This window comes from Balaenoptera ricei, chromosome 3, assembly GCF_028023285.1.
Source record: "Balaenoptera ricei isolate mBalRic1 chromosome 3, mBalRic1.hap2, whole genome shotgun sequence".
NCBI classification, from domain to species: Eukaryota; Metazoa; Chordata; class Mammalia; order Artiodactyla; family Balaenopteridae; genus Balaenoptera; species Balaenoptera ricei.
Window position 1 is genome coordinate 18,875,012 of NC_082641.1, and position 17,015 is coordinate 18,892,026.

Here is a 17,015-nt window from a genome sequence, read left to right on the forward strand (position 1 = left end):
TGTCTTTCAGGATTCCTCTTACTTATATTAGCCGCAGATTTTTTTACTTAGATCTTGTTAAGCTTTGCCATTGCAGGGATTTTGTCTCTCTTGTCACCAAGTTACTATACTACAACCTCTAATGGAGTGCTTGTCATTTAGAAAAAACTCAATAAGAATGTGTTGACCGTCTGACTAGTGGAATGACTGGCTAAATGAAGGAAGGAATCTATAAATTATTTATTTATTTATTCATTCATTTATTTTTGATGTGGACCATTTTTAAAGTCTTTATTGAATTTGTTACAATATTGCTTCTGTTTTATGTTTTGGTGTTTTGGCCACTAGGCATGTGGTATCTTAGCTCCCCAACCAGGGATTTAATCCACACCCCCTGCATTGGAAGGCAAAGTCTTAACCACTGGACCGCCAGGGAAGTCCCTATAAATAATTTATAATCATGAATCATGATATATATGCATATTTACATAGCCTACTCATTTTCTGTTCTTGTGTTTGAGTGTAGAACTAAGTTATATTTATATTTATGTCTGTATTTATATTTATTCATAGTGTAACAACTAAAACCTTCTGGATTTATTGCAGGTAAATTGTGAATACATTTTATAACAAATTCCAATCTATACCTAATGATTTTAGGGAGAGATTGCAGAAAATTTGTCTTAAACCCATGTGTCTTTGATATTATTTCTTAAATAATAAGGCATATATGAATAACAAATTTAATATCAATTGTCAACACAAAATATAGAATCCTAAGCACAAACTGAATATACATCCTTATTTTATCTGTACTTACCTAATGCTGTTCTTTTGCTAATTCAGACTTAACTACAATCTGCAATTTCTTTTGGCCCTTTGCAGGAAATTGTTGCAAAAAAGGCAAGTTCCATTTTTTGCTCCTGCTGTTTTATTCATGCACTGCTGCTGACACTCTTTTACTTCAATCTGTTTGTCCTTTCTTCAGCTTGGATTTCTGATGTTTCATTTCCAAGTGTCTTAACTAAGATTCTTCATCTCTGCATCTCAGTGGCCTGGTCCTACATGCCTTAAGCTACATGACTTCTGCCTGCCTTATAATATTTATATTTTCTAGATAAATGCCTGGGTTTAATTCATATTCATACTGTATTTTCCTGTTGTTGACCAGATTTATGTTTACTCAGTTCATTTCCAATAAGTATATATGTATCTTTCTTACTCCATTCACTTAATTTCTGGTATGAAAATTTTCAATATAATTTACAAATATAAGTTTGATATATAAATTTTATGATATATGTATACATATGTAAAACATTGATTCTATGAAAAAGAGAGCAAATAAGCATTATCAGACTTATTTAAGACTAGAGTTTTTTTCTGATGATTTGATATAATTGTCATCAATACCCCTAACTGCCCTGCACTGCTCCTCCATTTTGTGTCTGATAGGTGATCTAGCCGCAGCTTCCAGCCATCCTTTTAGCGTAATGCTGCCTTTGGGAGACTGTATGTTAGAATTCAGAGAGGAAAGGGTTGTGTATGTAGTTTCAAAGGAAATCTCCTCTGATGACCATGATGTGCTTCCCCTTCCCACCACCATTTTCATTAGGAACCACTGTCCCAGAGAAATAAAATATGGCATTTCTAGAATTTTTTTAGAGATGAATCTGGGGAATCAGGCAGACAACAAAATTCACTGTGAGTAGAGAATCCTTAAATACTGTGGTGTATTGAAAAAACCTGGGGCGGGGGGTGGGGGCAGCGGGGAATCTCCTATTCAAAAAGTTACTCTTCTTATGGCCACTGGTTGTTTCTAAACTTCCTAACATTTAAAACCAAACAAATGAAAATGGATTGCCTGGTCTTGAGCAAGGAGGAAACTTGAAAAGGACTGGACTAAAGTGCTTCCATAGCAAAATGTAACCAGCCGAAGGAATTGCTACATTCTGTCATTTCAGATCTTAGATTTAGGTTCAAGTATCCATCTCTATTTTTCAGCATTTGTATATAAAGATACAGCAACAAACTTGTATGATAATAGTTTAAGATTAAAAAGAAAAAACGTACATTTTATAAAACAGTATAAATACTTCACAGATACTCCACAGTAGTGATACCACAAACATTAATTAATTTGAAATAATTATGAAATAAATCCTATTTTTTGGGAAAAAAAAAAGAGTAGATAAGCAAGTTTACATTGAATACTGGTATGGTCTTGTACCTGATGAACTTTCCAACATATGCAAGATAATTAGAGCAAAATTAAGAATGAGAAAAATAGATTTTATTTCTGCCAATATGAATGGAAATATATGGTTGAGAGAGTTATAACCTTAAATTAAGGTTATAAAACCTTATAGTACCAAAGTATACTAATCTATCAGGGGATATATTCTCCCTTTGCAATCACCTTGGTGTTATAGGCAAGTCCCTTAGTTTTGGTGGATCTCAGCTTATTTTGTAAAAATGGGTTAGATATGCTGAAGAAAACTTTTTGAGATGAAAATAATGCAATACTATACATGAAAAATCATGAAATATTACATGTGATAATCGAGGATTTGGTTTTATCTGAGTTTTTTCTTGAATTGAGTGCTTAACTGCAGGATTGAAACATGGGACAATAGATTCAGTCAACACTTGTACTAAAATATGTTTCATTCAGGCATTGTTCTTAGGTTTAAGGGTGTAATGGTGAAGAGGCTTCCATCTGCCCCTCCAATTCCACTATATATACTTTTCTAGACTTTTCTCTGCTCTCTGGTTTCTGGTTGCCCTGGGCCAATTGACAGGAGATTAGATGGTAGAAGGAGAATGAAGTTGGGTTTTTCTTTCCATGGATCCCCCATATTCCACACTTTCTCCTGCCATGGTCTCTGCCTGCGTCTCTAGAACACCCTCATTCCTTCATCCCCAGTGTGGTAACTGCATCCACTTCTTATTTCTTCTCCAGATTCGGCCTTATCCCTTATGGTTTCCCTACAGTCTGCTTGCACTTTAATAAAGAGTCCTTTTATTCAACTAATCTCAAATTGCCCAACTGGATATCATCTGTCTTCATCTGGGAAAATAATTGATAGAGTCTCTGTATAAGGTTCCTTCATGGAATGTACATTTAATGGGTATGTGTTCCTGTAAAGTGGTGAGGAGGTCATAAAGAAGCTCTTAAATGATTAAGCTAATTTCAGATGGTGATTGGTGTTATGAGGAAAATGAAAGAAAGTCCTCTTGAAGGTAGTATCAGAAATGTCTTCTCTGAGGAAAGACTGCAATCCCAGAGAAGTGGAAGAGGCCAACTTAGAAAGAACCCAGGGAGGAGTATCCCAGGGATGAAAAGGAGGAGAGCACTACTTCAAAGCATACAAGAATAGAACTTGGAGGTCGATGTGGCTGCAGCATACCACTGTTGGGAGGGATGGTATAAAATAAGACCACAGAGTGGGAGAGAAGTGAGCTGGTGGTTTTCAAAGATAAATAAACTCTCTGGGAAGGCATCTTGAAAATCAACAAGTAAGACTACATCAAACTAAAAAGCTTCTGCATAGCAAAAGGAATAATAGATAAAAATGAAAAGGCAACCTATGGAGTGGGATAAACTATTTGCAGATCAGGTATCTGATAAGGAGTTAATATCCATAACATAAAAGAACTCATGCAACTCAATAACAAACAAAAAAAATCTTACTTAAACATGGGCAGAGAAACCAAATAGAAATTTTTCCAGAGAAGTCATACAAATGGCCAATAGTTACATGAAAAGGTGCTTGACATCAATAATCATCAGGGAAATGTACATACATCAAAATTACAATGAGATACATATCGCCTTATGATTTTTAGTATGGCTGTTATCAATAAATCAAGAGCAAGAGATAAAAAGTATTGGCAAGGATGTGGAGCAAAGAGAACCCTTGTGCACTGTTGGTAGGGATGTAAATTGAAAATAGTATGGTGGTTCCTTAAAAAAAAGTAAAAAATAGAGCTACCATATGATCCAGCAATTCCACTTCTGAGCATGTATCAAGAGAAAGTGAAAACAAGATCTTGAAGAAATACCTGTGCTCCATGTTCATTGCAGCATTATTCACAGTAGCCAAGATATGAACACAACAGAAGTGTCCATCAACAGATGATTGGATAAAGAAGGTGTGATATAATGGAATTATAATTCAATAATTATAATTCAATAATTCAGACATGAGGATGAAAAAAAATCCTGCCATTTGCAACAACATAGATGAAACTTGAGGACTTATAGAAACAGAGAGTAGGTTGGTGGCTACCAGGGGCTGTGGGGTGGGGGAAATGGGGAGATTCTGGTCAAAAGGCACAACTTACAGTTATTAGGTGGATAGGTTATAAGGATAGAATGTATATCATGATGATTACAGTTAATATTACTGTATTATATACTGGAAAGTTGCTAAGAGAGTAGTTCTTAAAAGTTCTTATCATGGAAAGGAAATGGTAATTCTGTGACCTCATGGAGGTGTGGTTAACACTATGGTGGTGATCATTGTGCAATGTATAAGTGTATCAAATCAACACATTGTATACCACTTACTTACACAGTGCTATATGCCAATTATATCTCAATAAAGCTGGAAAAATGCTAATTCTTAATTTGAGACTATTCATATAGATTAGGTGGAGGGATGGATGGATAGATAGATAGATATACATAGGTAGAGATAGATACAGAAAGGTAGAATGAACAATGGATGAATGGCTGCATTCTCCATTCACTGAGGATTAGAGTCCAGAGGAGACATAGACCACTAGTCTGTTCTCAAAAGAGCAGTCACAGTGGTTAGGTCTGAGCATGAAGCGGTCACAGAGCCCCTCCAATCAGAAATCCTCAGAGATTATCCAGGTCGCTCAGATTAAAGACCTCACACAATCTCCATCTTCCCACTCCCTGATCTTAACTCTCTGATCTTATCTTCCACAACTCCCTCCTTTGTTCACTAGAGCTTTGTACCCTCTCTTCCCTCTGCTGGAAATGTTCTTTCCAAAATGTAACCATAAACAGCTGCTCTACTTCCTTCATATCTGTCATCAAAGTCATCTTCATAGGACTGTATTGGTCATTCTAACTGAAATTCTATACTGAATTAGTTTCCTATTGCTTCTGTAATAGATTTTTTTAAAAGCTAGTACATTCCTAAGCTTTATTAAAAATACGGTGTTCATGACTACACAGATAAAGTGTATACTTTTTTAAAAACTGTTGCCAATAATGTATTTTGATGACAGGAAGAGTTATCAGGTTATCTTGGGTAGGAAGAAAATTTAAAGATAGTATGGTCCGACTTTGCACCTATAACATGCCTTAACTATTCCTTAAGATTTAGAAGTCACTTCCCCAAAAGTTCTTTTCTTGGGAGTTTCCCCGCTCTCATGAGTCTATATCTAGTGCCTAGTAGTCACACTATGTATCATAGAGCGGTATCCTAGAAAACCCAAATGTAATCTTCTGAGGACCTGATGTCCTCCCCCAAGTAGGTGGGGATCTATTTGAGGATCGGCTTGATGCATCTCAGTGTCCTGGTAGCACAGGACCTGCCAGGTCATTGGTTATAAGTAAATGTGCATCAATTTACCCAAATCCAGGAAATCCATACCCAAATCCAGCACCACTGGCTTATCACTCATTACCTGCTTTAACTCTTCCAGGAATATGAAGCTCACAATCTCATGAGGTGCCTGCCCCTCTTATTTATGGACAATCATTAACATCTTTTTTTCTTAATGAAATCAAAATTCTTTCTTCCTGTAATTCATGCCATTGATAGCCCTCTGGAGCAGCAGAGAATACAACTAGCTCCTCTTCTACATGACAGCTCTACAACTTCTGAAAGGCATGTATCACATCCCCCTGGAGTATTTTCCTTTCAAGACCAAATAATCTTAGTTCTATCTGCAGATGTGTGCATTCCATGGTTTCTAAAATAAGGCAAGTGGAGTTCACACAGAGTTCTCGTGAAGTGTGACAAGGCAGAATACAAGGAAACCATTGCCTGCAGTACATTTTTAGTCATGTAATTTTACTGCATATATGTAAAATATTACAAAAGTGGTAACGGCACGTGTTGTTTACTCTTAATAATTGTCTATTTCCTATTTCACTCTTGAAGAAAAAAAGAGCTTCTGTCTTTATCTCACCAGCACTGACTGAAGTGTCTAAATCATGTAAGACTTTTCTCTGAATTAAAGTCAAAGGCATGCTCAGGCCATAAAACATTGTAAATATGTACATAGTAGTTTATATAAAGAATTAGCTCAAAATATAAAGTCTGACCCATGCTTTAATTTTACTATGGGGCTTTAAAACACTAACACATTTTTTTTAAAAAAAACTGAAAAGAATAAATATCAGTCAGGGTGGATGAGGTTTTATTTGGGAAGTAAGCTTGAAGAAAATAATCTCTAATCAAAAGGTGATAATTGAACTAAAAATCTTGACAAAGTGTCAGTTCTCTCAGCACTTCATCAGATTTCCCAGACAGAAGCTAGGACAGAATCATAGAGCATGAAATATCAGGATAGTGGATAAAAGAAAAAAAGAAAGTAACTCAGGCACGCAATCCCATTCTCATTCAATTGTTTTCACATGAATCCTAAAAATGCACATGTGAATACATAACATAAAGACATAAATATGCACTTCTGACAGTGCACATAAACAAAAAGGCATTGATGAAAAAGTTCTGGAGATGGATGGTAGTGATGGCTACACAATGTGAATGTACATAATGTCCCTGAATAGTACACTTAAAATGGTTAAAATAGCAAAAATTCTGTTATATATATTTTACCATGACAGAACAATTTAAAGTTTATAGATTTTTTAAAATGTTGAGATAAAATAGTATTACCAATATAATGCTTCTCAGGTAGAGCTCAGATTATTTAGAAAAATCAACATATCATCACCACATGATACACCAAATAGCAATATCTAGTTATCCAACTCAGACTAGATTTTAAAACCGTTTAGGGAAAAATTCAAATACTTTAAAAGAATTTTAAATGTAAATTAAGTCATGAGATCAATCGTTTATAATAATGTTTGTTTTCCTAAATGAAATAATTCTATTATCAATGCTCTGGAAATATTTAGCCTCTCAATTTCATGCATCAAATAAGATATTGCAATGCCTCTTGTTTAACATTTTATAGATTATAAGTGTTTTTCTAATGTATAATAAATATTAAGTGTAAAATATATATAATAACATAATATGTCAATATGACAAATATTTTAGTGTTTTATAAACATTAAGTATAATAAGGATCAATGTTATTTAATGTTTTATAAATGTATCTACATTTCTGTTTTTTAAAAATATTTAATAACCATTTGAGACATATACACGAATGCATGCAAATTTTAAGTTACAGTAGACATTCTCTTAGGTAAGCCAAATAATTGCCAAATTAGCCAATTTTAAAGTCAATTAGGGGCTTATTTCATAGAATGCATCAATTTATATTATTTATAAATAAACCTGCCATATTTATACCTTGGATAGAGATGCTAGGAATGTTTGTCAAACAGCAATGTCAATGAAAACCTTTAAAAATATGTTCTCATTCCAAGTGAATACTAAATAGTTATATTTATCTCTTCATAAATACTTAGGCACCAGAAGTTTTGATGAGACTCTTCCTTTAGAAATTATTTTAAACTGGTTTCTACACTCAAATGTGGAAAATTTTAGATAATATTAGTTTTTCATGCATTTTATTTAATAACAGCAAAAGGAATCATAAAAGGAAACTATATGGCTGGAACAAATGGGGGCTATTTCTGAGAAATGGCAATTATCCTTGAGTTTTGATTTATTCTTATCTACCACAAGGTGATAAATTTGACAAAAAGTCTTCTTAATGGTTTCTGTGCACGAAGAACTAGTTATCATTCTATTAATGAAGTGCCTCACCATCCACTCTTTTCCTGTCTAGTGGTCTGGGGCATTGTTAGTATCAAGACTTCTGTCTCCAGTAAAAATCAATGCTTCAAAAAATCTATTCCATAGTTCATGCCAGAATTGTTTCACCTTCAGTTCTAAATAATAAGCATGATATAAAAATATAAATACACAATTAGAAAAGACATATTATGAATATACATACTCTTCTGTAAAATGATACTTTCTGAAGGCATTAGAATTTATCTAAAGTTGATATTGAACAAGTAAAATCAAGGGGAGGGCAAGTAAACCCTTCATATAATTGTTGTCTGTCCAGTATTAATTTGACCAAAGCAATTATATTCTGCACCCACGCTTTATGCTTCGATTCACCCTTGTATGATTTTTATCTTGCTTTTTTAGCTAGGTACAGTCTCCGTCTATAGTTATTTTTCCAATATTAAATCTTTGATCCTTCTTCTGCCACATTTATTCTGAGTATATAAACTCATCTACTCTATGGAATTAATCACTGCAACTCAGTAAGCGAAGCCTAATACTAAAAACCTCCCTCCTCACCAATCTCTAGACACCTTCCTTTCTTTTTCTCCCATCCTTTCTGTCTGTGAGAAGTGCTTCTCGGAGGCTGAAGTGATCTAGGAGACAGATATTGTCCTTACTTCTATTTCTGTTAGATTACCAGTTATGGTAAATTTGGAAAATGTAACTGTATAAGAAAAAATAACCCATAATGTTCCCTTTTGATAAAAGGATGTATAGTATCTTAGATAATCTCATTATTTGTCTATACTTTTGGCCTATTGCACAAACCTTCTTAATTCCCCTGGAGCTTTGTACCATCATAAACTTCACTGAAAACTTCCCCAAACTTTTTTTATCAACAATTTTCCCTTTTTTCCACAAATAGATGATTTTCCCAAAGGTAAACAACAATAGCCACCAAAAAACTTCCTCAATACCTATATTGCCAAACATTTTCTTCTCCTGTCTTCACTGCCTACTTTTGGAAAATAACTTACATTTTAGGTGTAATCTCCCAATTACACACTCACTCTTAACATTTGACCCCGTGGCTTTTGATCTCTGATCCTACTTCCAAACCAAAAGAGCTTCTTTGTCCTGAACCTTTCTGTATTTTCTTCATCACTGATGTTCCCTTCTTAAAGGACTAATGTCGTCCTTACTACAATCTATTCCTTTTTAAGTTTACTAAAGGGAGCAACTCCCAGCCTTATTCCCTTCATTTTTTGATGGCTTCTGGCCCCCTGTTGGCTTGATGAAAAGGGTGAGAAGTGAGGACAGACAGAATGGCAGGTTTAGTTGACAGAAAATTTGCTGGTTCTTTATTTTCACTTAATTGACCTTGTGTTTCCAAGCAACATCCATCCATGGTTAATTATTAATTAACCTATATCTAATTGGTATTCCAGTTTCCACACACTTCTGAGGAAGTATAAATTTTGAAATGTTTAACCCATTTGCATGTATAGTGTCGGAAACGAATACCTTTCAAATCAATGTAGGTCTTTAAAGATCTGTTTACAAATTTTAAAAGTAACTTATTAGTCCAGTATGTTAACAGTTTATTCCATTACTTTAAACTGATGTGATAAACAGTACTGAATTTAATATGCAACATGTTATAATGTATTATATAAGAGTTGATAAAAACAACTGTCATTATGGAGTTTCTGCTTTAACTGTGACACTGAACACCTGCTTTGATCACTGGTCAGCTTGACTGGAGCTCCTTAAAAACTATCTTCACTCAAAAACAGATTCTCTAGAAACAGGGGGAACTCGTTTCATTTTAAGGGGAATACAAAATCGTCCTGCATGTTTCCCTGCCCTTTCTATACTTTGCATAGATTCTTATATTGGGCTTTGAAAACTGGAATTTCAATGGTTTGACTTAAAAACGAGAGTGGCTTCAAAAACATAGACCAGAAGAATTAGTGATCTTGGGGTTTCAAGTTTGTCAGCCCTCTTCTTTCCCCTACTAGAAGCATAAGTCTATATTTTTCCAAAGTCACCATCCATAACCCTTGATAGAGATAGCAATAGAAACTCCATAATCTTGGGTTGATTAGGCCCAAAACTGAATATAATTGAACCCAACCAAGAAAAACTGAAATAAAAGGCTATTTTAGCTAGAATAAACAAAAAAATATTCCTCGACTCTGGAAAATTTAAAATAAATCATACAAAGAATTCCTAACTAACAAATTTGGACTTGGCATATATGTGTAAAAAGGTTTATATTTATACCAAGTTCAATCTGAAAGAAAGAGTTCTGCAGCAGCAAGGTAAGATCCTATCTTCCTTTGCTAGATGGGGAGCGCATTGAATCTTTATTGCAGTGTTAGAATGGGAAAGGGAGGTGATAATGTTGTCTCTAATAAAAACTTTACCTGTCTTGGGATCAATAGAGAAATAAGGCTGTCCCTGAAGAATGCTGTAAACGACTCTGGCACTGTTTCCATAGGTTGGGTCATCTGCATCCGTGGCCTTGACCTGGAGCACATAAGCACCTGGAAAATAAGACCATATGATTCTAGCATCTTTGTTTTATAGAGCTCAAGGTTATGTCTTTTATCTTCTGGACTGCATTTTCCTTTGGAATATGGCATTCCTTAATTCTGTGAGTATATGAAGTCACTGAGAATAACTTAACTATTATAACCAAAATGTTGAGCAACAATATTAGCTGTTAGTGCAAATGACACCTATGTTAAATATCTATTTTTAAAGCTGTGTCCATTTCCAGTAGCTAGGTCATTGACCTGAAAGTCATCACAATAGCTTTATTGATTTGTACACCGAAGAAAACATGACACCGCTTGCATTAGCTCATCTGCTTACTGTAGATGATTTAATTGCATGATTAGGATATCAATAGAAGAGCTAAAAGGTTTAAAGGCTTACTGAACTTTAGAGGGTATAAGTAATTTGCAATTGCAGTTTAAAAATCAACAATTACATACTCGTTTAGGAAGCCTTTAATTAGGACAGAATATTTGAGAAAATGAGGAACAGAAAATAATTGCAATTCTAGCTAGAGAAGCACCTTTATGCCTCAAGACTGAATTATTCTAAGTGTTCACTGACATAGGAAAACTTTAAAGACAATCCAAATTATCTGTAGCTTTTCTCATCTCTTGACACTTGGCCATATTATTTATGTACTAAGAGAAGCTGACAGGAGATTTTTTCAGCAGTTTTGTCTTACATAGTCATAGTCATAGTTAAGTCTTCCTCTAAGAACTTTTTAAGTGAGTATCTCTTCTTAATGTCCATTCAGTGTTACTATTCTGAATTGAGAAAAAAGTAGAATCAAAATTATCAAGCTCAGTATAAATAAAATAATATGCTGCTGATGAAGGAAGGAAATGCCTACTGAGCATAAAGGGAGTGAAATGTGCATCCAAAGTTACACAGTGGACAGAATACTCTTCACCTCTTGGAGGCATTCAATGTAACTGTCAGTTTGGGGAATGCAAGATTGCTCCATTTACTCACTCAGGCTTTTTTCTTAAGACAGTGCCAACCAGGAACAAAGTCAATCTTAAAGGTTTGCTCTAAAAGCTAAGAGAATGAACCATCTCTTCACCTCTACTTTTTTGTTACATGATGTGTTAGAATGCTGAAAAAGTAAGAAATCATAACTTCCAGTAGACATTCAATGCCAAATGCTTTACCTTAAGAGGTTTTGGTGAATCCGAGTTATATCAACAGATAAAGCACATGTTTTATTACAACAGCCTTTCCCAGAAGAAGACACTACTAGAAGGAAAGTAGGGAAACTTTTTTTTTTTTTTTGGCCTCACGGCTTGCGGGATCTTAGTTTCCGGACCAAGGATTGAACCTGTGTCCCCTGCAGTGGAAACTCAGAGCCCTAACTACTGGACGGCCAGGGAATTCCCGAAAGTAGGCAAACATTTCTAAGCTGTCAAGAATGATAACTGATATTATTCAACATCATCCATCATCATCATTTTCATCATCATCAATAACAATATTTGCAGCATCTTTAATAATTATTGGACAAATAAGCATTGGTAGGAATTGGGGACCTACATTAAGGATTCATCAAAAGTAAGTCCTCCTTAATGATGTAAGAATGAACAGTTGCAAGAGTCAATTCCCCTCTTCCCTCCCCTCTTCTAGGTAATGATTTTTTCCCCAGAAAAATCACTTACCTAGATCTTCATTATCACGTCATCACACATGTGTTATACAGGTAAAGTCTACAAATATTGAATAATGGCCAATTCTAGGTATAAATATTGCAGTTGAAAAGCAGTGGGTTGTTTTACTCTGAGGATATATTTGAAGAAAAAAGTATTATATCTTCTAGAAAGTATGTAGTAACAGATTTAATAAACTTTTATCTAATGGTCACCATATGCTCAATGCAGAATACATTTTTGCTAAGTACACAGAAAATATTTTCCAAATATATATTAAATTCTTTATGTTAATAATTTTTAAGCTCAAATATTAAAGGAGTGAATTAAGAAGTATTCCCATAAGTTATAGAAAGAGCAAACATGCATCATTCAATTCCACTTTTGTCCAACTCAAAAGGATCACAGGATAGCAAGAATAATGACACTTGTTTCATCCATAGTAACATCCATGATATTAAAAAAATACTTACACTCAGTTACAGTAGCGATTAACTCTGGTTTAGTGAAAAAGCAGTTTCTGATGTAAGTTATTTAAGAGTTTTTGAGCTACCTCTATATGAGTTTATAAGAACACAATTAAACAGCGTTATATCAGCTTGTTTTGTTGACTGGTCCACTGCTTTCACCAAACTAATGCAAAAGAGAGTCTTCCCCTTCATTAAGAAGATGCAACTAATTGTCTGGAGCACATACATCTCCAAAGACTACCTTGGTCAGCGCTTGTATAGCACACCACTTCCTGACACTATTAAACACTAAATACCCAAGCGATAGGAGTGGGAGGTTGTGGTTGGGGCATGTTTGATGTGAATCAAGGAAATAATACAGTCAGTGACATCCACAGAAACTGGAGTAGTCTTCTTGTCTGTAGCCATCATCCTGGAGTTTATTCTATCACTCAAACCCAGGATGAGAATGTAACCACTCTAAATGTTGAAGTTCAGAGAGTTTTAATTATCTCTCCTCCCTAAGTTCTATTCCATGCGCATGATGTGGGTTCTGGAGCCTAGAGAAAGTAAGCCAGCTTTCTTTCTTAATGCAACCACACATGGCCTACTTCTGTTTGCTCATGCAAAATGTGATATACTTTATTTGATTTCATTAAGATTAATATTCTCAATGGGGATGACTTTTAGAAACAATGACACAATGTCTGCATTTCACAGTGAAAGAATTGAAGCCCAATGATGTTAAAATCATTCTTATGGATACTGAAAGTCATTCTCATACAAAACGGTAGACAGGTGGTAGTAGAACTGAGCCCGACTATCTCATGATTTCAGCTGAAGTAGGCATTGATCTGTTGATTCATTCATTACTTCTTTCAGTCAAGAAATGTTCAGTGGTCCACACCATGCACCAGGTACTATTCTCAACATACAATAAAAAATAATATGCTGCATAATTCTTTTCTGTCAAACACCACTTCCAGCATGACAGGTTTATATTCTATGTATTTTTTTTTGCATTTAGGGTATTAAATAAACAAATTTACTAGAAATACATTGAAAACATAATTGGATTCTGTTGAATTTATGACCTCTTTATTTTTTAAAATTTCTCAGATGTATAAGGACATTCTATAAATTGAATATGTTCTTTGCTTTTTGTCTTTGCCCTGCCACCGTCTCAACCGGTTTGAATCTTCACTGTCACAGTTGCAAGGCTCCAGAGCATTCTAATTGCTTCCTCTTCCAGCTCCTTTTACACAGGAACATCAGAGTCATTTTCCTATAACATGAGATTGATTAAGTTACTCTCATTCATTTAAAAAAAAGTTCGAATTAAAAAAGAAAAAAAAAAAACTTTGAATGGATTTTTATTCCTAATGAAAAAACATTATCTAAACTCACTGACGTGCTCTGACTAGCATGACATGAATGGGTTTCGATATCCCTCCCAGATTAATCTCCAACTGTGCTGCCAGGGACCCCTTGCGGTCACCGTACATACTTATTTACTGTTTATCTGAGGCTCTTTCACGCCTCTGTGCTCTTGCCCAGGTGATCCCGCTGCCTGAAGGACGTTGGCTTCCACCATCTGGAGAAATCTACTCACTCTTGAGGTCCCAGCTCTATTGTCACCTCTGTGGGTCCTTGTTTTTCTGCTCCCAAGCAGAGATAATTTGTCCACTCCTGTGTACTCCCAATAGCCTTAGTACATTTTGATTTTTAAAAACTCTACGCATCATTTGTTCTTCTCATGGAATACAGAGGCTTTTACGTCAGAAGCCCTTCCATATTCATTCTTTGTACATCTAATGTCATGAATTACATCCCAAATAAATGTTTATTGGTGAATCCTTGTAATACTCCTAAATACACACAAAAGACACAAACGCAATACACAATACTTGAAATGGGCAACCTGGAAGCTAGTTATGGCCTTTAGAGTTTTTTTAACATTAAACTGAGAGCTTAACGTGTCTTGAGTTTCTAATGCACATCACTGTTCTCATTTAAGAAAGCAGAACCCAAAATGAGTGACATTACATTTAAAAATTCACGTAAACAAGATTTAGCCACAAGTTGGAACACAAATCTGATGGAAGTCAATACACATTTATTTGCTGAATAATGTTAACCCTTCTCAGGACTGATGCATAAACAGGAAAAGAAATAAAAATATAATGCAACATATCATTTTCTCTTTGCTTTTGCCTTATGTATACACTGCATTATAATCAAGAAATAATACAGAGTTAAAAAGGTATAGAATGATAAATATAATACACTTTCTTTCCAAATAAGATTGGAAAATAAGTGTACATTTTATCCCATAAAGAAGACATTAAGCAGCAGAGAAGTGTAAAGCAGAGAGGGTTTCAGAAATGAGTCAGATAGAGGGAAGCAAATGAGGGCCTGTGCACACATATGACATACTTTACAGGCCTAGGATACTATAAGACATTGAAACTATAATTATAGCAGACTTTAACTATACAGTAAAGTTAAACATACATGCACAGCAGGTGAGCTTACTCTTTAAGGGAAGTGGGTCTTTATCAATTTTACATTAGATTTCACTGCACTGCTTATGAACACTTGTCTCTTAGCTTCCTTCTGTTGATTCTCTTTCTATATTTGTAAAGTTGTAAATGGCTCCTCTGTCCACTTTATCTTCAACCAGGGCTGCATATAAGACATTTACAAGGATTATTAAGAATACCAATTCCTGAGCCCTCATCAGAAAGTCTAATTTAATTATTCTTGGGTGGGCCAGGTACCAGAAACACTTAAAAATCTCTGCAGATAAGTCTGATGAGTAGCCATCATTGAGAAGTCCACTCCTACACACTTTCCCTAGGACATTTCTTCAATTAGGAGAGGCTGCATTGCTTGCCATTGTGTTTACCATCTTTGCCTCTGGAACCTTAATACCTAGGTTTGAATCCTAGATCAACCACTAGCAAACTGTGTGACCTCAAGCAAATTACTTAACCTCTCTGTTTTAGTTTCCTCATACCAAAAAAAAAGAAAAGAGAAAAAAAGAGTACTCATTTTATAGAAGTATTAAATCAGCTAATATTTATAAAGAAATTATAATAGTTTCCCACACAATATGTGCTATTTGAGTATATGTAAAATAAAATAAATACATATATACTCACTTTTTGTTCTCCTGCATCACACAGAGGGTGACAACTCCCAAACATATACACTAGTATGATTCCTGTCTTCAAGTCGCATACCTTAATATTTGAATATTATTTGAATATTGAATACTAATCTGGATTTTATCTCCTGTATGTTAGAAAAATGTGATTTTGAGATGTATGTTTAAAATATACTAAAATGTAAACAAGGGAACTATGACGATATTGGGCTACTTTATTAGAGACACAAGAATGAAGAGTTTGCATACTTATTAAACCTGCCTGAAGTAATCAGAACTTTTAAGGGTCAGAAAAGACATATGCCAAAAAATCCTCCAGAACAGAAGTTATGCTCCCTTGAACTGTACTTCTAGGATCAGAGCAGGCAATTTGTTTTTCTCTGCCACCAGCTCTGACTCTGCTCAGCCTGGCCTCAGAGTATCCCCTGGCACATGTAATGCTGTGACATCAACTTGTGATTTGTTATTCAGTCCAATGATCCAGAAGCACTCTAAGGTTATAAAACTTTCTTCCCCAAAATGTCCTAAATATTTTAGACTATACATATTTACACCTTGTGATGCAAATGTACTTTGATGGATAAGTGAATCCATTTTAATGAGCGCTTTATCTCTCTGTTGTGTGCCAAGAATTCTATACTATGAACAGCAATACAAATCCTAATGTCTGCTCCCAGCAACACATAACTGAACTCTGACTTCTAGTGATGGTACAGTGTTGTCTCCTTTGTACTTAATGTAATTTAGAAATTATTTTCAGAGAAGTTGTCATTGGGAAATTCCATAGAAATCATGATAAAATATATGAGCTTGGAATTCATTCACTCAGTGGCTCTCAGCTATAATTCAGTAAGGTTTGTATTTTTGCTGTGTAGCTTTATATTCTTAAAGGATAAAGAAATTACTTCTGATTCAAATGCATTTAGCCAAGGTACTAAGGACCAGTTAGAGTTTATTTAAAACACACCCAACACACCTGAAATTATTTGTTTTTATTTGATTGGATGATTCTGCCATGTTAAGGGTAAGAGAGATCTATGTATATATGCATATATGTATGTATGTATGTATCTACTCTATTATCTATATCTATCTTCCTAACCATTTATCACTTTATCTAGTTTTAGTAAAAGGAAAAATGCAACCTGTGTATGTATGTGTGTATATGTATATATGTCAGAAGTCAGAAGTATTGAAACCTAGAACCAGTTCTGCAATTAGATAAATGATCTTTTGCAAATTATTTCACTTCTGTAAGGATAATACTGTAATTGTAGTGGATAAT

The 17,015-nt window shown here is 34.7% G+C and overlaps 1 protein-coding gene across 3 annotated transcripts in view; it reads right to left on the minus strand.

Moving 5' to 3' along the window:
• Positions 1–17,015, minus strand: part of CDH12 (cadherin 12) — a 276,586-nt gene that overhangs the window by 80,927 nt on the left and 178,644 nt on the right. For all 3 annotated transcript variants that reach the window (XM_059919224.1, XM_059919226.1, XM_059919225.1), the window contains exon 3: positions 10,337–10,456. In XM_059919224.1, the coding sequence (XP_059775207.1) occupies positions 10,337–10,456 (120 nt within the window). The remainder of the gene's footprint in view (positions 1–10,336; positions 10,457–17,015) is intronic.